General features: G+C 46.5%; 1 protein-coding gene across 6 annotated transcripts in view; it reads left to right on the plus strand.

Moving 5' to 3' along the window:
* IL1RAP (interleukin 1 receptor accessory protein) overlaps positions 1–25,602 on the plus strand; it is a 106,278-nt gene extending 80,676 nt beyond the window's left edge. For 5 of the 6 annotated variants that reach the window (XM_053390862.1, XM_053390867.1, XM_053390863.1 and 2 more), the window contains one exon: positions 24,016–25,602. In XM_053390862.1, coding sequence (XP_053246837.1) covers positions 24,016–24,746 — 731 coding nt within the window. In that variant the 3' untranslated portion in view covers positions 24,747–25,602. Of the gene's footprint in view, positions 1–10,094; positions 12,302–24,015 lie in introns of those variants that run through there. The other variant, XM_053390868.1, reaches the window with a different exon arrangement.
* Positions 25,603–26,175: the final 573 nt, after the last annotated feature.

A 26,175-nucleotide genomic window follows, 5' to 3' on the forward strand; every position in this document is an offset into this window, starting at 1 on the left:
TGATGATAATGATGATCTATTTATCTATCAATCTATCTATCTTCTTCTTTGGCAATCCCTCGTAGCTGAGTAAGATTGTCTTCCATGAACACGGTCTTAACAATGAGTCTGTAAGTGACTGCGGAGGCCAATTCTGGATCCACACGTCCTTCCACAGTGGAGACATAGGCGGGAGTTGATCACGGTGAGGGTTTGCCAAGTGTGCCTTCCTCTTAGCACGTTTCTCCCTTGGGTCCTGAGTTCGAGTGTCTTCAAAGCCCATGACGCCTTTGGTAAAGGCTGTTCTCCAATCGGAGCGCTCGCAGCCCAGCGTTTCCCAGTTGTCGGTGTTTACACTACTTTTTTTTTTTTTTTTAGATCTGCCTTTAAACCTCTTTTGTTGACCACCAGCATTACCCTTTCCATTTTTAAGTTTGGAATAGAGTAGTTGCTTTGGAAGACGATCATCAGGCATCCGCACAACATGACCAGTCCAACGAAGTTGATGTTGAAGAATCATTGCTTCAACACGGGTGATCTTTGCTTCTTCCAGTACACTGGCATTAGTCTGCCTGTCTTCCCAAGTGATGCGCCAAATTTTTCAGAGACCCCGTTGATGGAGTCTTTTTTTAAAAATATTTTATTAAGGGTTTTCTTGTTTTACAGTGTAAGTGTAATGCCTCATATTTTTTTCTTCCATGGAACATTTTTACAAATCCGTTTCATTTGATGAGGCATTAGGGAGAGAAGAAAAAAGAAAGAAAAAATGAAAGGGGGTGGAGGGAGGGGAGATGGGTGGGGGTGGGGTCGGGTAGCGGTGTTTCTATTATGCTTAATGTATGTAGAGTTTGGGGTCAGCGTTGCTTGTGTTGTTCACTTGTGTTCCTTTGGTGGTGAGAGAGGTTGGGGTTGGCCTAGGGTGTGATTGTTTGTTGATGGAGTCTTTTGAGGAGTTGGAGATGGTGTTTAGAAGTGGTCCATGTTTCACAAGCATAATTTATTATTTATTCCCTGCCCATCTGGCTGGATTTGCTCAGCCTCTCTGGGCGGCTTCCAACAAAATATTAAAAGTACAATAAAATATATGCGAGGATGACATGCAAAGGACTGGACTGCAAATATTTTGGCATTTTGAGTTCCTGGTGTGTGCAGCCTTGCATGCTGTGTCCTGTGCCCCCCCTCCTCCTCCTGACCCCTTTCCTGGTGTCTTTGCAGGAGGGTCCTGTGGCCCTTGAGCCTCTTCTCTCCTGCTGTTCACAGCTGGGTGGCAAAGTTGTTTTTCCTGCTTGTGTTTTGTCCTCCCCTCTTACTTCAAAGCAGCCGAACTCTGCCTTTTCATTTTGAAGCCCAAGTGGATCTGGTTCTTAAGGGAGCCTAGCAACGCATGAAATTGCTGTCAGCTCATCTCTGGCTTCTTAGAGAGCACCCTGCACTCTTTCTTTCTCTTGTAGGTAGAGGATTACGCCATCCTCTTGAGGAACTGGCAAGAAGGGAATTATCCCAAGACTCCTTTGGAGTCACAGCAGCAAGGAAAGCTAATGCTATTCTAGGCTGCATCAAGAGAAGTCTAGGGTCCAGATCAAGGGAAGTCATCGTCCCACTCTCTTCTGCCTTGGTCAGACCACACCTGGAATACTGTGTCCAATTCTGGGCGCCACAATTTAAGAAGGATGTTGATAAGCTGGAAAGTCTGCAACCAAGGAGGGCGACTAAGATGATCAAGGGTCTGGAAACTAAGCCTTATGAGGAGTGGTTGAAGGAGCTGGGCATGTTTAGCCTGGAGAAGAGCGACTGAGAGGAGATATGAGAGCCATGTTCAAATATATCAAGGGCTGTCACATGGAAGAGGGGACCAGCTTGTTTTCTCCTGCTCTGGAGGGTAGGACTTGAACCAATGGCTTCAAGTTACAAGGAAGGAGATTCTGACTCAACATCATGATGTACTTTCTGACAGTAAGAGCAGTTCGACAGTGGAACAGACTCCTTTGGGAGGTGGTGGACTCTCCTTCCTTGGAGGTTTTTAAGCAGTGGTTGGATGGTTTGAAAAACAAAAGGTTCTGACCTCCTTTTTACTCCTTTGCCTAGTCCTCAGACCTTAGTTGGCACAAAAGAGTATTTGAGAAAGAGTATTCTTGCAGAGTATTGCTGCTTTTATTCTTAAAAAGTCTTCTTCTCCAACCACGACCGACAGCTTTTACACACACCAAACGCAACCAGCTTTCTACCATCCAACCAACCCACACCACCAAACACTAACATCGACCACTCTATATATACAGGTACGATTTGGTGAAAGGGTGCATGAGTCATTGTAGGCCACTGACTTAGTTCTTTTAGCATTAAAGAAACAGAGGCCAATTTTTAGCCATGACAGGTCATCTGTCATGGGTGCTTCAGTTGAGATTCCTGCGTCGCAGGGCATTGGACTAGATGACCATTGGTGTCCCTCCCAAGGCTATAATTTTATGAGTCTATGAATTAGGCATTTCCCCCTGTCGAGGCATTTCCTTGGGGTAGGACAACCCCAAAATACACCCACTCAGCAGCATGGATGTGGGCAAGAATGGCAGGGAAGGGCATTCCTCCCCCCCAAAAAACCCCCCAATAAAAATACATAGATAACTGAGGCTCCCCCCCCCAAAAAAACCCTGAAAAATTCTGGCTAAGCCCTTGCCCAGCAACACCAGGTTTGGGATCTCTTTCAGTTAGCCATGACCCCCCCCCCTCAGAGCTGCAGTGGGATCCCCCCCCCCCCCCCCGCTTTCTCTGCTGTCTAGAAGTGACACTTTCACACCGACTTTGCATTCATTATCTAAAAGCAGCTGCAGAATTTTACGCCTGCAAAGGGATAAGTCCTGCCACCGCTTGCTTGCATTTGACACTTTGTAGGGCATCTCTCCCCCCCCACCCCCGCATGCTAGCGCTTTCTTGCAGGGCTCTGGTATGAGTGCACAGCGTTTCCCAGCTCCCGGACAGGATGTGGCCCCCCCACCCCCACCCCCGTTTTGATAGGGGAAGCTGATCCACAGGCATGCTCCCTTTGTCTGTGTGTCCTCTCCATCCTCTGAATTGACTAAGGCAGCCTTTCTCCACCTGTGGGTCCCCAGATGTTGTTGAACTACAACTCCCATCACCCCTTGCGAGCTCAGGGATGATGGGAGTTGTAGTCCAACAACATTTGGGGACCCACGAGTTGAGAACGGCTGGACTAGGGCAACCTGTGTGCTGGCCAGCACAAGATCTCTGTCAGATTCACCCCCCGGTCCTGGCTGATAGGGGTGGGGGGCTTTTTCGGTGAGAGCAATGGCGCTGTGTCCCAAATGAGATTCTGGAAGAGACTACCAGGGAGGCACTGTCTTAGCAAACCCCCCCAACCCCCAAAATGCATCCTCCCCTCTATGTAATCATGCCAGCGGAAGAAAAATCCTTAGTGAAATATAAAAGCTTTGTTTTAACTGTGATGCAAGGTGCATGTCAGGCAGATGAGAATTGGGTCTAATTATGGCTACTCTTTTTATGGCTACAGTTGGAGGCAGAAATACTTCTGAATCCCAGTTGCTGGAAACCAGTCTTGTGTTCGAATCCTGATTGCTGGTTTCCCTTTGGTGAATCTGGTCAGCCCCTGTGAGAACAGGACGCTGGGCTAGATGCCCCCCCCCCACTTTGGCCTGATCCAGAAGGCGCTTCCGTTCTCGTCTTCATTTATTTTTATTTTTTATTTCATAAAATTTATACTCTGCTTGAATGCGGGTGGCAAGGGGGCACCCTCAAAGCAGTTTACGGAAAAATAAAACCATAACATCAGGAAAGAAATTGCAATGCATTGAAACGTACACAAACTTAAAATGCAAACTTAAAAAGGTAAAGGTAAAGGGACCCCTGACCACCAGGTCCAATCGTGACCGACTCTGGGGTTGCAGCACTCATCTCGCTTTACTGGCCGAGGGAGCCGGTGTACAGCTTCCGGGTCATGTGGCCAGCATGACTAAGCTGCTTCTGGCGAACCAGAGTAGCTCACGGAAACGCCGTTTACCTTCCCGCCAGAGCGGTGCCTATTTATCTACTTGCACTTTGACGTGCTTTCGAACTGCTAGGTTGGCAGGAGCAGGGACCAATGGGAGCTCACCCCGTCACGGGGATTCGAACCGCCGGCCTTCTGATCGGCAAGCCCTAGGCTCTGTGGTTTAACCCACAGCGCCACCCGCGTCCCTTTAAAAATACAAACTTAGCTGGTCTCTAAGGTGCTACTGGAAGGATTTTTATTATTATTATTTTAGAATACAAAAATAGATTAAAATTCGCGCCAGCATTTTCTGTGTGTCTGGGCGGGCGCCGAAAAGAATGCAGTGTAGATGCCTGCTTGGTATCATGAGGCAGGGAGTTCCAAAGTGTAGGTGCTGCCACACTCGCTTCATGCTTAAGCAAGCATGGCTGGCCCCACTGCGTCTGCAGTGAATCCTGGAAACTTTAAAATTAGCTTCAGAAAAGAAGAAACTGCATTGCATCTGGCCAAAGACAGCTGGTCTGACAGCCCCTCTGCGCAGGGAAATGACAACTGTGTTCTCAGTTCTGCGCAGGGTGGAATCTCCTTGCCTCTGCAGTCGGAGGCAGCGATGCTCCTGAAAGCCAGTCGCGGGAAACCGCAGGAGGCAAGAGTTGCTCATGTGCTCGGATCCTGTTTGCTAGTTTCCAACAGGCAGCTGGTCGGCCACTGTGAGGACCGGCTGCTGGGCCAAGAAAGGGATGGTAGAAGGCAAAGAAATGCTGAGCCAATGATGCCCTGCCTCTCTTTCCCCCACTTTTCTTCTTCTCCGCTATTTCATAAAAAAAGAAAGAACTCAAAGTGACAAAAATTATTATTATTAATAATAATAATAATAATAATAATAATAATAATAGTATTTATACCCCGCCCTCCCTGGCTAGAGCAGGACTCAGGGTGTCTAACACCAGTAAAATGACAATAAAAACATAATGGGGGGGCCAATTTAAAATACAAGTTAAAAATGCAATTTAAAATGCAGCCTCGTTTTAATAGTAGCCCATAGATCAAAACCATAAGGGTCAGACTGAGTCCAAACCAAAGGACAGGCGGAACAGCTCTGTCTTGCAGGCCCTAGTCTCTTGTGACAGAGCGTTCCACCAAGTCGGGGCCAGTGCTGAAAAGGCCCTGGCCCTGGTTGAGACCAATCTAACCACCTTGCGACTTGGGACCTCCAAAGTGTTGTTATTTGTGGACCTTAAGGTTCTCCGCGGGGCATACCAGGAGAGGCGGTCCCATAGGTACGAGGTTCCTAGGCTGCATAAGGCTTTAAAGGTCAAAACCAGCACCTTAAACCTGACCCTGTACTCCACCGGGAGCCAGTGCAGTTGGTAAAGCACTGGGTGAATATGCTCCCATGGCAAGGACCCCGTAAGGAGCCTCACTGCAGCATTCTGCACCCGCTGGAGTTTCTGGGTCAGCTTCAAGGGCAGCCCCGTGTAGAGTGGGTTACAATAATCAAGCCTGGAGGTGACCGTCGCATGGATCACCGTGGCCAGATCAGGGCGAGAAAGGGAAGGGTAAAGTAAAGGTAAAGAGACCCCTGACCATTAGGTCCAGTCGTGACCGACTCTGGGGTTGCGGCGCTCATCTCGCTTTACTGGCCGAGGGAGCCGGCGTACAGCTTCCGGGTCATGTGGCCAGCATGACTAAGCCACTTCTGGTGAGCCAGAGCAGCGCACGGAAACGCCATTTACCTTACTTATTTATCTACTTGCACTTTGACGTGCTTTCGAACTGCTAGGTGGGCAGGAGCAGGGACCGAGCTACGGGAGCTCACCCCGTCGCGGGGATTCGAACCGCTGACCTTCTGATCGGCAAGTCCTAGGCTCTGTGGTTTAACCCACAGCGCCACCCGCGTCCCAAAGGAAAGGGACCAACTGCTTAATACGGCGGAAATGGAAAAATGCCACATAAAGCAATACAGTCAAAACATATATTTAAACAGTTGAAAGCAGGAGTCAATGAAGCATTGTGGAAGCAATTGCCTGAATATGGAAAAATCCACAGGTGCCTGAAAGTTAAAACAGAAGGTGTTTGCTGTGTGACAGTAATAGTACCTCCAATTTGGGGGCAGTTTGTCTCTTAGTTCCTGTTGCTGGAGATCAAGAGCAATAGAGGGCTGTTCCCTTCATGTCCTCTGTTAGATCGGTCTTGGGTCTGATCCTGCAGCCTCTCCCTGTTCTTTTTTTGATGTTCTCCACTGTGCGTTACCCAGGAGACACCCGCATGTCAGCGCGTAACAGAGCTCAGTGTCCTTCTATCTTCTCCCTTGCAGGCTGGAGTTTGCAAATAAGCTCCTTAGGGATCAGTGACTGGGGGCAGGAAAGCTTCAGTCAGGTTCCTATGCACCCTTTTCCCACTTTGAAAGTGGCAGCGGGGGGGGCAGGTCTCAAACTTAGCCACCCCCCGATCTCCTCCAAGCAACTTAAATTTCACATTAGGGATTTGTGCAAACAAGGGGAAAGTTTTTGGCATTGCATAATTTGCTCCCCAATCCAGATGTTTCTTCAACTGGATTTCTTAGCTGGAAAGGAAGGAAGTTTATGAACACTGAAAGAATTCATTCATCCCCTCGTTCATTTTTAGCAGTTATTAGTCATCTTTTCCGAGTCCTGAAAGCCACAAGAATGAGGAAGCCCCATAGCTCAGTGGGGCAGAGGGCCACCTTTGCATGCAGAAGGACCCAAGTTTAACCCATGGAAGTATCTCCAGGTAGAGCTGGGAAAGATTCATAGAATCTTAGAGTGGGAAGAGATTCCTAGAGGTCATCTAGCTCAACCCCGCGCAGAGCTAAAGTCCAATCAGAGCTGAAGAATCCCTGAGAGGCGAGCATCCAACCTCTGCTTGAAAATCTCCAGGGAAGGATCATCCCCCACCCTGCCTGTAATTCTGGAGAGATGCTCCAGAATTCTTGAGCCAGACAGATCAGCTTCATCTGATCCTCAGAATGATCTTAGAGCAGGATCAGCAAACTTTTTCAGCAGGGGCCGGTCCACTGTCCCTCAGACCTTGTGGGGGGCCAGACTGTAATTTGAAAAAAATAATAATGAACGAATTCCTGTGCCCCACAAATAACCCAGAGATGCATTTTAAATAAAAGGGCACATTCTACTCATGTAAAAACATGCTGATTCCTGGACCATCCATGGGCCAGATTGAGAAGGCGGTTGGGCCAGATCCGGCCCCTGGGCCTTAGTTTGCCTACCCATGTCTTAGAGCATAGCTAGCATTCATACTTTGCTTTGCCTCCGTTTGTGCAATGCATCGCCTCCCTCATCTCAGTTTATTTCGGATCCTGGTGCATAATCAATTGCACGCCATCTAATTGGAGAGGAAACATTTTTTTTTACGAGGAGAAGGGATTTAATTAAAGGTGAAATGCCTATCTTCGGAGAACGCCTGTAAATTATGGATGCACCTTTGTGCGTAATATTAATTGATGCGACAGTCACCACGGCACTTTTCCGTCAGAGGGATAGAAAAATAGGAACCAGCTGAAATTACGTGTATGGCTTACGCAGTAGGTGACATCAGATGTGGGGCTTTCAAAGCGCGATGCTTTGCTGGTCTTCGGAGCTGGCAGAGCGCTGTGCTTTTGTCCCCCCGCTTTGATTTCAAACTGCCCAGGCTAAAACAGGTCACTTGACTGCTTTGTGGTGCCAGATGATTGACAGGTGCAGAGCTCTATCCGCCTGTCAAACTGGGCCAATGCTGGGGGTGGGAGGGCCATCAGCTAGACCCAGATCTCCACCCCTGGTATAGCTACTGTGTGGGGAAAGAATGATCGTAGATGATAGCTTAAGAATTGGAGAATTGGAGAGCTGGAAGGGACCCCATGTGGTCATCTATCCCAACCCCCCACATTGCAGGAATCCTAGAAAAAGAGCCCCTGACAGAGGGCCATCTGACCTCCAAGGAAGGAGAGTCAACCACCTTCTGAGGAAGTCCATTCAAACAGCTCTTACTGTCAGAAGGTTATTCCTGCAAGAATCTCCTTTCTTGTAACTTGAATCCCTTGGTTTGGATCCTTGCTCCCTCTTCCATGGGGCAGGTATTTGAATGTGGCTGTCATATCAACCTTTCAGTCTTCTCTTCTCCAGCTCCCTCATCCGTTCCTCACAAGGCTTGGTTTCCAGACCCCTGAACATCTCTGCACATTTTCCAGCTTGTCGGTTTCCTCCTTAGATGGTGGCGCCCAGAACGGGACACAGGACAGAAAAATGATTTCTGTGGGGGACCTAGAATCATAGAATCATAGAGTTGGAATAGACCACAAGGGCCATTGAGTCCAACCCCCTACCTCAGGCCCCACATACCCCTGAACGTCCTCTGTAGTCCCCACCGCACCCCAGAGAGCCCTCCTTGGGCCTTGCTGGTAGATACCTGCATGCCCACCTGAGCCCAACTGAATTTGGGGGTTTTGCGTGCATCTTTTGATCCCAAGGAGGTTTTGCATCTGAGGCCAACAGTTGATCTAGCCGCTAGTTGACTGAAGCTTCAGCTAGAGGCGTGTCTGGTGGATGGCGAGGAACTGTTGAGTGTTTAAAATAGAAATGAACACAGAAAATTGAGGGCCATAAATGTTTAAAAGCCTCCGCAGAGCACAAAGACAGCAGGATCAAAAAGGACAAAGTTGAAATGACTAAGTTTAAAAGCACCAAAATGAGACACTGAGATGCCCCAGTAACTGGGAGGTCCTTGTCTCTTACGAGATGGTTCTGGTACCTGTCTCTTTGGGAAGAGAATAGGGGGTATAATCATAGAATATGATCATGGAATTGTAGTGCTGGAAGGGACCACAAGGGTCATCTAGTCCAACCCCCTGTAAGGCAGGAATCTTTTGGCCCAACATGGGGCTCAGACCCACAACCCTGGCCTTGTGCTCTACCAGTTGAGCTATCCCAGAAGTGACAGAGAATAGTAGGTTGGGCCCAGTGTCAGGCCCCTGTGGACCTCCTGGTGTTGCTAAACTCCAGCTCCCAGGCAGTATTGCCCAATGGTCAGGGCTGATGGCAGCTGGAGTCTAAATAAATATCCAGACGGCCATCCCTGCACTGGGGTCAAATGCAGAGTTTTGTCAGGCAACCGAGAGGTTCAGGAAAGGGCGATCAACAATGATCAAGGCGACGGAGCAACAATATGAAGAAAGCTTGGGACTTTATAGAGAACAGGCAAGGAAGAGGTGGATTGATAGAGGTTTGCAAAATTATGCATGGCCGGGTGAAAGTGGGAAGACTGAAGATTTTCTTCGCCAGATGGGCGGGGTATAAATAATAAATTATTATTATTTCTCCCTAACACTAGAACTCGTGAAAGGTGAATGTTGGAAGATTCAGGACAGATAAAAGAAGGGACTTCTTAGTTAAACTGTGGAACTCGCTGCCACAGTAGGCAGTTATGACCACCAATGACCCAACGATCAGGGATGGTGTTAGCTGGCGTCCAATTAATATCCTGCTCTGGGGTGGAAAGCAGAGTTTGGCCGGGCAGCCTCCTTACATTTTGCACACGCTCCTTTGTCTGTGTTTATGATGCTTATTGATGCTGAAAAAGCCTTTGATAATGTCTCATGGGCCTTCATACGGAAGGTCCTAGAGGAGATGAACTTTGGAACGACATTTATAAGAGGAATGGAAACTATTTACGCTAGACAAAGAACGAGGTTGATTCTTAATAATACCATTACTGAAGAATGCAACCTTATGAAAGGAACAAGGCAGGGCTGTCCTCTTTCTCCACTATCATTTATATTAGTGTTAGAAGTCCTGACGCGTAATATAAGAACTGATGAAAATATTAGAGGAGTAAAGGTAGGCAATAAGGAATTTAAATTGAAAGCATTTGCAGATGGTAGCAGACCCAGATGTTTTGAACTACAGCTCCCATCAGCCACAGAGATGGCAGCCCCCAACATCTGGAGGGCACCAGTCTTTCTTAGGGGCTAGAAACTTCGCAAGGAGGAAGCTGAGAACTCACAGGTTCCTGGGCTCAGCTGCCGGAGGGCAGTCTGCAGGCTCCAACCTTCCCTAACCGGCTCGGTGTGTTTTCTTCCCTCCTTGCCCTCTGCCAGTTGTCACGGATGAGACCCTGAGCTTCATCCAGAGGAGCCGGCGTCTGCTGGTGGTGCTGAGCCCCAACTATGTCCTCCAGGGGACGCAAGCTGTGCTGGAGCTGAAAGCGGGCCTGGAGAACATGGCGGCCAGGGGGTCCATCAAGGTGATCCTTGTCCAGTACCAGGCCATTAAGAAGAGCAAGTTCAAGGAGCTCAGGCGGGCAAAGGCCGCCCTCACCGTCATCAAGTGGCAGGGGGAGAAGTCCAGCTACCCTCGGGGAAGGTTCTGGAAGCAACTGCTGGTGGAGATGCCCGTCAAGAGCAGCAGGACCAGGAGCTCCGGGCAGGAGCAGGACTTTGCCCAGCCTCCTCTGGGAGATGTCTGAGGACAAGGGGAGCTTGAGCACCCGTCGCTGGGGTGGGGGAGAGGCGTAGCTGGAGAGCGAGGGTTTCTGGGATGGAGGGCACCCTCTCTCAAATCCCAAGGGCCCGGCTGCCTCTCCCCTCCAGCGCCCGACTTGAGCCTGCCTCGCCTGACTCTGTTTCCCTTCGGACGCCAGCCCACAAAAGCCAAATTGCTTTTCTACTGGAGCGAGTCAGTATCCTTCCAGGTTGATGTGGGAGCAATGCGGTCTTGCCCGCCCCCCAGTTTGGCGCAAGAGATCTCGAGGGCCTCTAAAGTCCATTCTCCCTACCTTGCAACCGATCCCCTGGCCTAGACACCCACTGTGATATTTTTAAACTCTGCCAGGGTTGGTTGAAAGCCCCCACCGCCTGGAACCCAGAATGCAGAGCAGGTAGGGAGTTTTTTGCCCCGTGGAGGCAGGGGGCTGCATTTCCTCACCCACCCGCCCTCCTTGAAGCAGCCGATGTAGAATCATAGAACTTCAGAATTGGGGCCCAAGGGTCATCTAGTCCAACCCCTCAATGCAAGGACGTGGGGGGTGCCTTCAGGTCAAAAGCCCCATTCTCTTTCCTGCATCCTAGGAGAGTCTGTGTGTTTCCTTTTCCTTCCACCATTTCCCATCAACCCCCTTTGCTCCCATCTCCTCTAGAACGGAAAGCCATGTTTGGAACTGTACCTCTTTTTTTTTAACCCCCATGTTCAGTATTATTTCTCATGCCATCTGCCTCTAATCTGCCGGGAGAGTCAAACGGACAAGTTTACATAGAGTTCTTGCTGGTGAGCCTGGGAGAACAGCTCCACAGGGTGGGATTTTCTTTTCGTTCTCAGATTTGATGGAAGCAGTTTTCCATCTCACAAACACACACACACACACAGAGAGAGAAACCACAATGCAACTGACATTAGGATTCCAAAGCCCGTTTGCACAGCTCTGAGAACTCGCTCCGACCGCAGGTTGCATGTTTGGCGGCTGACACCAGCAAGCCAAAGAAGAACCATGTGTGAGCCTTCACCACAGAGACACGACGTCTCAGGGTTCCCGATTCCTTTCGCTCCCACATCTCAGGGTCTGCGGTCAACAGTAGGTGCTTGCAAGCTTCTGTGGCGGACTCAGAACACCCTAGAGCAAAGCCATTTCTAGCATGTGCATGATAAAAGTTCGGTTGAGCAGGTTGTGCCTGAAACACCCAAATGACCTTTCACCTCTGGGCTGTTGTTTCGGGAGACGTGGTCTTAAACTTCTTGATGGAGCAAAGATTTAAACTTGGTGCACGGAGTCTAAACCCATCACGTGCACCAGTCCTGGACCATGCACCTTCTGATGTGGGTGTTCTAGTGAATGAATTGGCTCTTCCAAGCACCCTTGCAGTTAAGCACTAGCCTGCTTACCGTAGGCGACTAGGGCTTCCACACAGGCAAGCAAGTGGGCTGGCAGAGATGGGGCAGAGTCCTCCAGAGCCCTCTTCCATACCCTACAGCGGCCTGTCGGAGGAGAGAAGTCCTGCCCTCCGTTCTGCCCAGTAAAGAACTTTGATAGTACTCACAGAGTTGGAAGGGACCCCCAGTGGTCATTTGGTCCAACTCGCTGCAATACATACATATCCCAAAGCAGCTGGAGGGCAAAATAAGGTTGGCAAAGGCCGAGACAGAGGTTGCAGTCGAGAATTCATCCATTCATCTCCTTTTGTTGCCATTTTTGTTTTAACACGTTGCCAGTTCCCCACCTCCCTTTCCTTATATCATCTGCTTTGAAAAGTGACCTTGTTTTAATTTTGTTGCGTTCAGTTTGCATTGAAATAAAACGCTTATTTTGATAGTTTTCCTTTTTGTGCTTCAGTTCATTCTCCATGTCTCATGTGTGTATGTCTGCTCCTTCCTCCTCCACAGCCCCAGTTTCTTTTCCCCATTCTGCCATCAAGAGAGGGGTCTGCCATTAGCCAGGTCTCAGAAGTTCCTTTGCAGGAGTCTTGTCACAACCAATAGGAGCTGTGTTGGCTCACACCACCCTGGGCTCAGATGGGACTGATGTGTCCATGAGGCAGCAAAATTCACACCCCTTCCCCAAGGAAGCGGATGCATTGGGTGGTCTTCAGCCAAGACTCACTTCAAGGTTGCCCATTGAAATAAATGAGCATGACTCAGGTCCATTGATCCCAATGAGTCTACTCTGAGTAAGACCTAATGCCACCCACTAGAAATATAGTAAGATGCCTTGCAGTGGGTTGTCTTGTTTGGCAATCACTCGTAGCTGAATAAGATTCCATGAACACGGTTTTAACAGTGAGTCCATAATAATAATAATAATATTAGTAATAATAATAATAATTAATAATAATAATAATAATAATAATAATAATATGGTGATGATGATAATGATGATGATTTATTATTTATACCCCTCCCATCTGGTTGGGTTTCCCCAGCCACACTGGGTGGCTCCCAACAGAATATTAAACAGAATAAAACATCAAACATTAAAAACTTCCCTAAGTGACTGTGGAGGCCAGTTCTGGATCCACACACCCTTCCACATTGGGGACATTGGTTTCCAGGCGGAAGTTGATCACAGTGTAGATTTGCCAAGCATGCCTTCCTCTTAGCACGTTTCTCCCTTGTGTCCTGAGTTCGAGAGTCTTCAAAGCCCATGACACCTTTGATAAAGGCTGTTCTCCAACTGGAGCGCTTGCAGGCCAGCGTTTCCCAATTGTCGGTGTTTATACTACATTTTTAAAGATTTGCCTTGAGACAGTTTTAAGCCCCTTTTGGTGACCACCAGCATTACGCTTTCCATTTTTATGTTGGAAATAGAGTAGTTGCTTTAGAAGATGATCATCAGGCATCTGCACAACATGACCAGTCCAACAAAGTTGATGTTGAAGAATCATTGCTTCAACATGGGTGATCTTCGCTTCTTCCAGTACACTTGCATTAGTTCACCTGTCTTCCCAAGTGATGTGTAAGAAATTTTGGAGGCACTGTTGATGTGGATTGTAGCCATGAGGAGCAAACCCACCGTAGTTAATACGCACGACTAGCTTAGATCCATTGATTTCAGTGCGTCTTCTCTTTGTGCAATGCTAGTGGTCTCCTGCAAGCCCCTCTGGACCAACCCTGGTGTTGCATACAATGAGGCAGCTGCCAAAGGGGACAGAGACAAGGTGTTGGAGCACAGAGCACTGGGTGCCGCTTAGCTGGTCCTTGCCCCCTCCCCCAAGATAGCCTTCTGCTCTCAAAGGGCAGTGGAGGATCTTGTCCCATCCCCAGCGGTCAAGTCTTACCATCTTCTGTGTATGGAACAAGAGGTGTGGGAATGTTAAGGATAGTAAAGGTAAAGGGACCCTTTCTGGCCGACTCTGGGGTTGCGGCGCTCATCTCATTTTATTGGCCGAGGGAGCCGGCGTACAGCTTCCGGGTCATGTGGCCAGCATGACGAAGCCGCTTCTGGTGAACCAGAGCAATGCACAGAAACACCATTTACCTTCCCGACGGAGTGGTACCTATTTATCTACTTGCACTTTGACGTGCTTTGAAACTGCTAGGTGGGCAGGAGCTGGGACTGAGCAACGGGAGCTCACCCCGTCATGGGGATTCGAACCGCCGACCTTCTGATCAGCAAGTCCTAGGCTCTGTGGTTTAACCCACAGTGCCACTCGCGTCCCCATTAAGGATAGTAGGAAAGGGTATATTGAATAAGTGTTATCCTTCCTTCACCCACGCCAGTGAGTGATGTAGCAGAGAAGATTCCCCTCAATATAGCTGGAAGCTAGTTTGCAGACTCATTTGAATCTCTTAGTTAAGATTATTTCCCAGTGTCCCCTTTTATCCCTCTTAAAAGAATAAAGACACGAGAGTCTTTCTAAGTAAAGTAACAAAATGTTTACTCACATTTCAGCTCACGATTTGTTCCCGGAAAGGCAGGCTTTACTTAATAGTTACACAAAGAAACTGTGAGTTGATCTCATATGGAGACGGAACTCATGTGCTGCTGGCTGAGAGCCAGCAGACAGCAAAATTACATTAATACAACAAAATGGCTGCAGGAGAGCAGCGTGGCAGCAAAAGAGCAAGACAATAGAAAGACAAAAGTGACTGAGAAAACGACTACGTGACTCGGCTCTTTGATGGAGTCAGCCAGAGCCAGGCCCATCTCCCAGGTCACATGCAGAGGGAGATATTCCATACCTGTGGAATAGGAAGTTACAATGAATGAATGAATTTTTATTTGTGTCAGCCATTGGCCACAGCAATAAAACAACAGTACAATACCCAAAGAATAGAAATAAAAAGTCAATCATATAAAATACATTTTAGGGGTTTGAATCAATAGTCAAATAGTGGGCCTTATTCTGATTGCCCCAGCTAGAAACCTTGCAGCCTTTGCTGTCAGCTGCTCATCTTGATCTGCTCAGAGAAAGGGCAGGGTGGCAGTGGCTGGGCGACCCAGAATGGACGATAAAAGAGAGGTGATAAGTCTTTATAAAGAGTGCATGCGCCACTGATTCAGGACTGCCATCTCCACAGGGCCATAAGCATTTTCCATGTGGAATCTCTTGGAATCGTCCCTCAAGTCCAGCCGAGGGCAACACATTCAATCTCGCGAGAGTAAAAGCATGTCTATAGGGTGCCAGAGAGTCAAAATGGGAAGGTGGAAAATAGTCATACCACGGGCAGAATTTCCTTATTGTGGCCAAGTTGTTCTGACGCTCGATATCATTTCAGCGCTGACAAATTAGACTGCTTGCCTTACTAAAACCCAACGTGAGTAGATGTTGTGGTGATAAACCACAAGAGTGAAGTTTCTGATAGACAATTTTAGTTTTCCTGACTGGATATCCCCCTGCCTGTGCCCACGCTAGGGAAATAAGGAATGTTGCATTTGACAGCATTAACGGATTACATCTCACAAGTGGAGGTCCTGACCTTCACCTGTTGTCAGGATCCCAGGGAGCCGGTCACCTCAAAAAGGATACTGTGGAGTTAGCAAAGGTTCAGCAAAGGGCAACCAAAATTATCAGGCAGATGGAGGGACTCCCCTTGCAGGAAAGGTTTGGGACTTTTCACTTTATTTTTTTTTTTTTTTTTTTTTTTATAAATTTTTTTATTGCTTTTTTCCAGAATCTAAATCCATCATCAATAACACAACAAAAGCGGTTTTACAGAAAGAAAAAGAAATTAAACAAGAAAAAATTCATTTTTCGAAGTCTTTTTTTTTTTTTTCATCATCCACTGGACTTCCCCATCTCCTCCATCCCTGCATTCTTTATAATAAATATAAACAGCAAATTAATACCTTGTTTCCTGTGTTTTTGTATTTTCATCTAATTATTCACTCTGAAATTAAAACTTTTCTCAATCATTAACTTTGTTTCTATCAACTCCGAATTTCAATACTGAAGCATATTTACCTCAAACCTTAGCAAATTTTTAACATTCATATATCTTATAATGTTTTTGTAAATAGTCCTTAAATTTTTTCCAATCCTCTTCCGCAGCCTCTTCTCCCAGGTCTCGGATTCTGCCAGTCATTTCGGCTAGTTGCATATAGTCCATCAGTTGTGTGTGCCATTCTTCCAGTGTGGGTAGCTCCTGTGCCTTCCAGTATTTAGCTATGAGAATTCTTGCTGCAGTCGTTGCATATAGAAAGAAGGTTCTGTCTTTCTTAGGTATCCTCTGGCCCACAATGCCCAAGAGGAAGGCCTCTGGTTTCTTCTGAAAGGTATACTTAAATACCTTTTTCAACTCGTTATAAATCATTTCCCAGAAGGCCTTCACCCTCGGGCATGTCCACCAGAGGTGGTAAAAAGTTCCTTCAGCCTCCTTACATTTCCAACATTTATTATCAGACAAATGGTATATCTTTGCAAGTTTGACTGGGGTCATGTACCACCTGTACATCATTTTCATAATATTTTCCTTTAAGGCACTACATGCCGTAAATTTCATACCGGTGGTCCATAACCTTTCCCAGTCCTCAAACATAATGTTGTATCCAATATCTTGTGCCCATTTTATCATGGCTGATTTGACTGTCTCATCTTGAGTATTCCATTTAAGCAGCAAGTTGTACATTCTTGAAAGCACTTTCATCTTAGGTTCAAGTAATTCTAGTTCTAATTTTGATTTTTCCACCTGGAAACCAATTTTTTTATCTTTTTTAAAGATCTCTAAAATTTGGGCATAGTGAAACCAGTCTCGCACCTTCCCTTTCAATTTTTCAAAGCTCTGCAACCTCCAAGTGTCACCCACTCTTTCTATTATTTCACAGTATTTTGCCCAGCCACCCCCCATATTAAGTATTTTTGTGGCTTTAGCCTCCATCGGTGATAACCACCTCGGAGTCTTGTTTTCAAATAAGTCCTTGTATTTAGTCCAGACAGAAAACAGAGATTTCCTTACAATATGGTTTTTAAACAACTTATGAGACTTTACCTTGTCGTACCACAAATATGCATGCCACCCAAAAGCATTGTTGAACCCTTCCAGATCTAGGACATCAGTGTTTTCTAGCAAAAACCAATCTTTCAGCCAGCAGAGGGATGCAGCTTCATAATACAACCTTAAGTCCGGCAGGGCAAAACCCCCTCTTTCCTTTGCATCTGTTAATATTTTAAATTTTATTCGGGGCTTTTTGCCCTGCCAGACAAACTTCATAATGTCCCTCTGCCACTTTCCAAAACATTCCACTCTGTCCACGATCTGTAGGGTCTGGAACAGAAACAGCATTTTTGGCAATACATTCATCTTTACTGCTACAATTCTTCCCAACAAGGAAAGTTTCAATCTTGACCAGATTTCTAGATCCTTTTTAATTTCAGACCAACATTTTTCATAATTATCTTTAAACAGATTCAAATTTTTCCCAGTCAAGTTGACCCCCAGGTATTTCACTTTATTAACAACGTTTAGTTCTGTTTCCTTCTGAAACCCATCTATTTCTAAAGGTGTCAAGTTTTTTGCCAAAACCTTAGTTTTTTGTTTGTTTAACTTGAATCCCGCCACCCGACCAAACTCAGAAATTAATTCCAATACTCTTTTTGTGCTGGACACCGGCTCCTGTAATGTCAAAACCAAGTCATCTGCAAAGGCCTTCAGTTTATATTGTTTTCCTCCGACCTGTATTCCTTCCACCTGCTGATCCTTCCTGATCAAATTTAGCAAAACCTCAAGGACAGAAATAAATAGCAAGGGTGATAGGGGGCACCCCTGTCGTGTTCCTTTTTCAATTTTAAACTCTTCTGTCACCACATTGTTTACTATCAATTTAGCCTTTTGTTCTGAATATATTGCATCTATGCCATTTTGGAACGCCCTTCCCACTCCCATCCCTTCCAAATTCTTCTTCATAAATTTCCAAGATATATTGTCAAAGGCCTTCTCCGCGTCTATAAATATCAAAACTGCTTTTGTATTCAAATTTGTCTGTAGAAGTTCCAGAACGTCAACAATGTTCCTAGTATTTATCTGACAAATGCCTGCCAGGGAGAAAGCCTGCTTGGTCTTTATGAATAACTCCATTTAAGACTTTTTTCAATCTATTTGCCAAAATGTCAGCAAAAATCTTGTAATCCACGTTTAGGAGTGAGATGGGACGGTAGTTCTTAAGTTGAGTCTTTTCAGATTCCAATTTTGGTATCAAAGTGATGAATGCCTCTTTCCACGATTCTGGTGCCCCCTTCCCTTCCATAATTTGATTACATACCTCCATCAATGGCTGAGTCAGGTATTCCTTCAATATCTTATAGTATTTGGAGGTAAGTCCATCTGGGCCCGGGGATTTGCCTAGTTGCATGTTCTGAATGGCATTTTCGATTTCCTGTTGGGTTATTTTATAATTCAAGTCAATTTGTTTGTCTTGTGTTAGTTTTTGTAGGCCATAGCTTTTTAAAAATTTATTTATTTCAGTCTCCACTTGGGGTCCTTGGGAAAACAATTTTTTAAAATATCTCTGGAAACACTTTCTAATTTCCTCTGGTTTCTGAATACATTCTCCTTCAACCTCTAGATTGGTAACAAAGTTCAGTTTTTGTCTCTTTTTCAGCTGCCATGATAGCAGCTTCCCACATTTATTTGCCGATTCAAATGATCTTTGTTTCATCTGTTTGATTTTCCATTCAACTTCTTGATTTATCAGTTTTGCATATTGTGCTTGATGGAATTTTATTTCTCTCAAAACTTCTTTTGATTTTGGATTTAGTCTCAACTTTTTCTCTCCGTCTTTTATCCTTTCCAAGATCTTGTCCTTTTTACCGTTCCAGAGTTTTTTCTTAATAGAATTCTGCTGTATCAGAAACCCTCTCATAACAGCTTTGCTTGCGTCCCAGATTGTTTTTTTTTCCACCGAAGTGTTCAAATTTAGTTCAAAGTAGTCTTTCATCGTCTTTTGGGCCTTCTTCACTATCTCCTGGTCTCTAAACAATGCATCATTCATTCTCCATCTGAAGGATCCAGCTGGTGTAAGTCTCAAGTCCATTTTCAAGGGGTTATGGTCGGAGCAAGTTTTAGGGCAGATCTCTACTTTTTTGGTCTTGGGTGCCAGTCCTCTAGATATCCAGATTTGGTCGATTCTTGTCCAGGATAGGTGGGCCTCAGAAAAGAATGTTCCCTCTCTACCTAGGGGGTTCTTTGTCCTCCAGATATCAATCAAGTCCATATTGTCTGTGAGTTCAAAAAAAGTCTTTGGTAATCTGCCATCTTTAGTCACATTTTGATTTTGTGACTTATCCATGTGTGTGGAGACAACCCCATTCATATCTCCCATCAGAATGATGTTATTATAGTCCATATGGTCCAGCATTGTCTCATGCAGCTTCCCATAAAATTCAGATTTCCCCTCATTTGGTGCATAAATTCCAATTATCAAAAATTTTTCTCCTTGTGATTGTATTTCGATCGCCAAAATTCTTCCTTGTTCATCTTTGAACACAAATTTTGGTGCTAGGCTCTCCTTTGCATATATCACGACTCCCCTTTTCTTTTCTTTAGCTGATGAAATAAATTCTTGGCCTAGTCGCTTGTTTATTAGCACTCTTCTGTGGAGCCTAGTCACATGGGTTTCCTGGAGACAAATGACGTCTAGTTGTTCTTTCCTCAAAATGTGAAAAATCCTTTTCCTTTTTTCAGGGGAATTTGCCCCATGAATATTCCAACTAAAAAGCTGCAGAGACATCCTGGATCAGCTTGTTAGCCGATGGGGTTGTCTCCCTTCTCGTCTATGTCTGGAGGTGGATCTTTTGTACCAGGCGTGGGGGGTGGCCAGGTACCTGCTGTCCCTTTTCGAAGGTCCTCCCCGTGATCGTTTAGGAATTTTTCTTGCTCTTCTGCTGTTCTGATTCTCACCTTCTTCCCTTTCAAATTAAAAGATAATCCTTGGGGGAATTCCCACCTGTAAGGGATTGTGTTGTTTCTTAATAATCTTGCCAGATCCTTGTATATAGTTCTTAAGTCCAACAATTGTTTTGGTATGTCTCTGAAGATTTCTGCTGTCTTTCCCTGTATCACCAATGGGTTTTTAAAATGTAGGCCAAGTATGTTGTCTTTTTCTTGCTTGTATCTCAATATGATCAAGCAATCCCTTGGTTTATCTTTCTTGGCCACTCTTCCCAATCTAAAAGCGGTGACGATTTTGAAGTCTTTCTCTTCTGCCAAACCCCAGAACTTGGATATTTCTGCAGTCAAAAAGCCAGCCAAATCTTCCTTTTCTAGTTCTGGAATATTTCTAATCCTAAGATTACTTTCCCGGTTTTTCAGCTCCGCCATAGACAGATAGGCCTGTTGTTCAGTGACCTGTCTACTCAGTGGTCTTACTTCCCCTCTTAATTCCTCAATCCTTTTTTTGTTTTGGTCTGCTTTCGTGTTTGCGTCCTCAGCTAATTTTCGGTTCTCTGATATAGTCTTTTCAAAATTTCCTATCGCCTGTGTGTTTTGAGCAACTTGGTCTGTCAACTTATTAATCGTTGCTGTAACCTGGTCAAATTTAGCCGCTTGTTCATCAGCTTTCTTATTTAATGCTGCCAGTTGATCCAATATTTCTTTAGAAATAGGGTCTAATCCTCCTGCAGCCATATCCTCCAAAACTGGCTGTTTAAATTGTCCTTCTTGCAGACCTGTCACAATTGGAACAGATGATCTACGTGGCTGCACAGGCAAAGTTGATTGCAATAGTTCAGTTTGTTTTGCTTTCTTGGCAGCCCTTGTTTTTCCTGCCACACTCATTCCACAACTGTCTAGGTTTCAAGGTCAAATTGTAAATCCCATGGGAAAAGCAATCATCCAGGCAAAAAGATTTCCAAAACAACCAGCAGTTCTCAGAGGTTTATATTTCCACAATCCAGCAGGGGGAGCTCCCCAAAAGTTTCCACCATTTAATTCCCAAATATGGTAAAATCCAAAATAAGGGGGGGAAACCCTCTAAATTCACTTTAAACTGCAGATGATAAAGGTTCTTTGCGAAGGTGTGAACAACAGTTCCTTTTTTGTAACTGCAAAGTAGCCCAATGTAACTTTATGTCTCTATACACAGTTGCCACAATCTGATGTTACTTTGTATCCAGGCAGCCCGTGAGCTGGGGCTTATAACTTTATAATCCACAAAATATAGAGAGGTATAGCACAGTCTCACAATCAAATCCAAACTTGCAGGGTAAGTTCCAACTTCTTTTAAACTCCTTTCAACGCTTCCGCTTTAAAAAAACTTTGCTCAGTACTTTAAACAGGGACGGAAGACTGACTTCCTTTTTAGCGTCTCCCGCTTTCAGCCGAAATTCACCAATTTGATGTCCAAATAAAGCCTCAAATTTCTTACTCACGAGTTTGTTGTTTCCAATCAAATGTTCAAAGAAGAAAGGTCAGCGCTCATCAGCAGCAGCCGCGCGGCTTCGCTTCCGCGGAAAGAGCGATGGATTCACAGCACCGCTACCCCCTCCACGTTCCGGAGCCCCTTACGGGGTCCCTTCTGCGTATCCGAGGTCGCTCCTGGTGCCCGCCGAATCCCACGGCCACGGGCTCACTCTACCCGTGGTTTTCCTAAACGGGTCGTCGCTGTGCCGCAGCGCACGACCCTTTTCCGCGGAGCCCCTCTTCAACAACTGAAGAGGACCGCCATTGCTGTTTCGCGCCGCCTCCAGAAGTCGGGACTTTTCACTTTAGAGGTTGCCTTGGGGTCCCTTCCAGAGATTCAGCTCTGGGACAAACATTTCTCCGATGAAAATAGGGGCATCAGGAAGCTTCTTCTGTGTCTGATCTCCTGCACACATAGATGTGGCTATAAACATCTTCACCTGTCACCTTCATCCAATTAAAACCTCTCCACCCGAACCACCTCACAGGGTTGTTGTAAAGTAAAAATGTGTGAGGGAAGGGATCGTTTGCAACAATTTCATCTGTAACCTGCCATGAGTCCTTGTCAGGGAAAAGAGTTGGAAATATAATAATAATAATAATGATGATGATGATGATGATGATGATGATGATGATGGAAGAAGAAGAAACTGTGAGAATGATCAGGAACATTACTAAAGGGTGAATCCTTACTTCTGAGTAAATATGCTGAAGTTTGCAGTGTCAGGCTGCCCAGTCTTGACCCAGTTACCTGGGAGCAAGCTGCATTGAATACAGTGGGACTTACTTCTGAGTAGACAGTGTCAAAGCAACACTTCCCATGTTCCCTAAGAAATAGCTGGTTTCAGAAGCATTGCAATGTAATAATAATAATAATTTTATTATCATTTATTATTTATACCCTGCCCATCTGGCTGGGTTTCCCCAGACACTCTGGGCTGCTTCCAACAAAATATTGAAATACAATGTAAGAATTTACAGTGGAGTGGTGACATTTCCCACCAAAATTATAGGAAGGGCTTTGTATGCCAGCGTCACAATTTCCTTCATTTGGTGCAGGAATTTTATTGTCAGTATAAACAGGGGCTCCACTTTTTCCACCTACAGACACACACAGCTTTTAATTGTTTTCTGAGAGGTGGCAGGGGGTTGGACTTGATGGCCCTTGTGGTCTCTTCCAACTCTAGGATTCTATGATTCTATGAAAAAAAAAGGAAAATCAGAACATTCTGGGATCAAATCAGAAACTGAGGTGGCTTCTGTAATTCCAGGACTGTCCCTGGAAAATCAGGGAACTTGGAGAGTATGCAATGATTCTCTGACTAGAACCCACTGCTGGAGAAAATGCCTATATATATATATATAATTGTAGAATGGGATGGGACCCCAAGGATCATCCAGTCCACCCCCTGCAGTGCAGGAATCCACAGCTGACCTATATGGGGATCAAACCTGCAACCTTGGTGACAGCTGCAAGAATGCTTTTTGCCCAGGGTTGGGCAACTCCAACCAGAGAAGAATGCAGAGTCAAAATGATGGAATGTGCCAAAATGGCAAAAATGATGGGAAGGATCAGACACCAAGATGACAAGAAATTCAATAAGGATTCGGGAAAAAATTATTGAGTATCTTAAAGATCACTGTAAATATCTGAAGATGTTAGCAGGGTCGATTTAATACTTGTAATATAATTTGATAAGGTTAAATGTGGGTTTAAATAAGTGTGGGTAAGTATAATTAGATGCAGTAAGGTTGAAAACGAAAAGATAAATGTTGGAAGCCGGGGGGGGGGGATGTCGGGGGATTCTGAGAATCCCACTACAGTGGTACCTTGGTTCTCAAACACCTTGGTACTCAAACAACTTGGAACCCAAACACTGCAAACCCAGAAGTAAGCGTTCTGGTTTGCAAACCTTTTCCGGAAGCTGAATGTGCTCCATTTTGAGTGTTGCACTTCTGATCTGAGTGTAACACTTAGATCTGTCTGTTTTTGCTATTTATTTTGCATTTTGGTTTTTGTGGCTCTTTTTGTTTTTGTGACTGTGTGGAACCCGGTTCAGCTACTGATTGATTGATTGATTGATTGTGCGACTGCAGTACATTGTTTCTTGCTTTCATTTTATGGATCAATGCTCTCATCAGATAGTAAAATTCATGTAAATTGCTGCTTTAGGGGTTGTTTTTAAAAGTCTGGAACGGATTAATCCATTTTGCATTACAGTAGTACCTCTGGTTACGTAGTTAATTCATTCCGGATGTCCGTTCTTAACCTGAAGCACCACTTTAACTAAAGAGGCCTCCTTCTGCTGCCACGCCGCCGCTGCGCAATTTCTGTTCTCATCCTGAAGCAAAGTTCTTAACCCAAGGTACTATTTCTGGGTCAGCGGAGTCTGTAACCTGAAGCGTATGTAACTTGAAGCATATGTAACCCGAGGTACCACTGTACTTTCTATGGGAAAGCAGTGCGCCTTGGTTTTGGAACACTTTGGTTTTGGAACGGATTCAGTCTGAGAACCAAGGTCCCATTGTAATGTATAAATGTGTTTCTGTTTAAAATGAATGTTATTTCTAAAAATTGGGGGGAGGGAGGAAGAAGCTCCAACCTTGGCACTCTCAGCGCCACGCTCTAACCAGCTGAGCTGTCCAGGCTGATATGGGTGCAGAGACCTGACTGGCGTCCTTTCCTCTCCCCCTCAGATACCACGGAAGCCATTTTCGACTTCATCCAGAGGAGCCGCAAGATGATTGTGGTCCTGAGTCCCGACTACCTCCTGGAGAAAAGCATCAGCATGCTGGAGTTCAAGCTGGGTCTCTTGTGCCAGAACAACATTGCCACCAAGCTGGTGGTGGTGGAGTATCGCCCCCTTCTCCGTGCCCACCCCAACATCCAGCAGCTGAGGGAGTCGGTGGCCTTCGTGGCCTGGAAGGGAGAGAGGTCCAAGCGCCCCGGCTCCAAATTCTGGAAAGCCCTGCGCTTGGCGCTGCCCCTGAGGAGCCTCAGCGCCGCCAGCAGCTGTTCCTGGAATGAGAGCTGCTCTTCCCACTCGGACATCAGCCTGGACCACGTCCAGAAGAAGAAGGGACGCTTGAAAGGACCGGCCGAAGCACCCGGCTCCCGGCCGAAAGGCCTCCCCGTCCAAAGGGGCCTGGCGCCGCTGCCCAGGTCAAAGGCCAAAGACCACGCCAAGCCCTTCCTGGCCTGCCGCTGCTGCGTGGCCTATTGCAATGAGAACCACAAACTCGGGGGCCACGGGCGAGGCGGGGCCAAGCCCAAACCGGGGCTGCAGTGCCACCGGACACCCGTGGGAGAGGCCACGGGGCGGAGGTTGCAGAAGAGCGAGAAGCCATTGCAGCAGCACCCGCCGTCGGCGCTGAGCCTTCGCCACTACGCGGACTTGTCAAACAACAATGACTTTTACGTGCTCTAGGTGTCCCTCTCGCCCCCTGGACATTGGGGTGAGGGGATAGGAGGTCTCCCGTGGGTTGAGGGTCCATGCCGTTGGGGTGAGGGAGCCGGCACAAGGGCACAATGCTCTGTGGGATGAGTTTGGGGCCGTGTTAGGAGGCGAGGGTTCCTGTTCCACGAGCCTAGGTAAAGGTAAAGGGACCCCTGACCATTAGGTCCAGTCATGAACGACTCTGAGGTTGCGGCACTCATCTCGCTTTACTGGCCAAGGGAGCTGGCGTACAGCTTCTGGGTCATGTGGCCAGCATGACTAAGCCGCTTCTGGCGAACCAGAGCAGCGCACGGAAACGCCGTTTACCTTCCCACCGGAGAGGTACCTATTTATCTACTTGCACTTTGACATGCTTTCGAACTGCTAGGTTGGCAGGAGCAGGGACTGAGCAACGGGAGCTCACTCCGCCGCGGGGATTCGAACCACCGACCTTCTGATCGGCAAGTCCTAGGCTCTGTGGTTTAACCCACAGGGCCACTCGCGCCCCTTCCATGAGCCTAGGGATCCCCCAAAATGCACACACGGATCAGGCAGCTCAGATGTCTCAAAATTAGGTACGTTCCCTGACACTGGAGAAGGTATCTGGCTAGAGGTGGCTGAAGGTCTCGAGTATTCCCTTTAGCAGGTGCTTCAAAGGTGTCTAGGTCCTCAAGGATGGCCAGGAGCATTGTAAAGGGGCAGAGGCTGCTGCTCCAGAGGGGATGACCCAAACCAATGGAGTCATGCGTCGTGTTCTGGGCACCCCAGTTTAAGAAGGACATTGACAAGATGGAAGGTGTGCGCAGGAAGGCAACCAAGATGATCAAAGGTCTGGAAGGAATGGTTGAGGGAGCAAGAGGAGACTGAGAAGGGAAAGATGGCCATCTGCCTTGGGTCCTTTAGTTGGGATTCCTGCATTGCAGGGGGTTGGACTAGATGTCCCTCCAGGTCCCTTCTGAGACTACAATTCTATGGTACGAGAGCCAACTTCAGATATCTGAAGGGGCGTCACATGGCAGATGGAGCGAGCTTTTTTCCTTCTGCTTCAGAAGGTAGAACCAGAACCCACAGATTCAAATGAGGAGGAAGCCAATTCCAACTAAATTTTAGGAAGAACTTTCTGGTGGTAAGATCAGTTGGAATGGTCTCCTCGAGAAGGTGGCGAGTTCTCCCTCTTTGGAAGTTCTGAAGAGGTGGTTCGATGCTTTAGCTGAAATTCCTGCCTTCAGGTCAGGGGCGGGGGGTGGACTAGATGACTCTCAGGACCCCTTCCACCTCCACCATTCTTTAACTCTCGTTGCAATGCTGCCATCCCAAGGCCAGTGGAGAGCCTCTGGTGTGTAGTTTTCCCTATGGAGCCCAACCACGGCAAACCCACCCACCCACCCATTCTGCATTTCTTGTGGGTTCAGATTGCTTA

This window comes from Podarcis raffonei, chromosome 5, assembly GCF_027172205.1.
Source record: "Podarcis raffonei isolate rPodRaf1 chromosome 5, rPodRaf1.pri, whole genome shotgun sequence".
NCBI classification, from domain to species: Eukaryota; Metazoa; Chordata; class Lepidosauria; order Squamata; family Lacertidae; genus Podarcis; species Podarcis raffonei.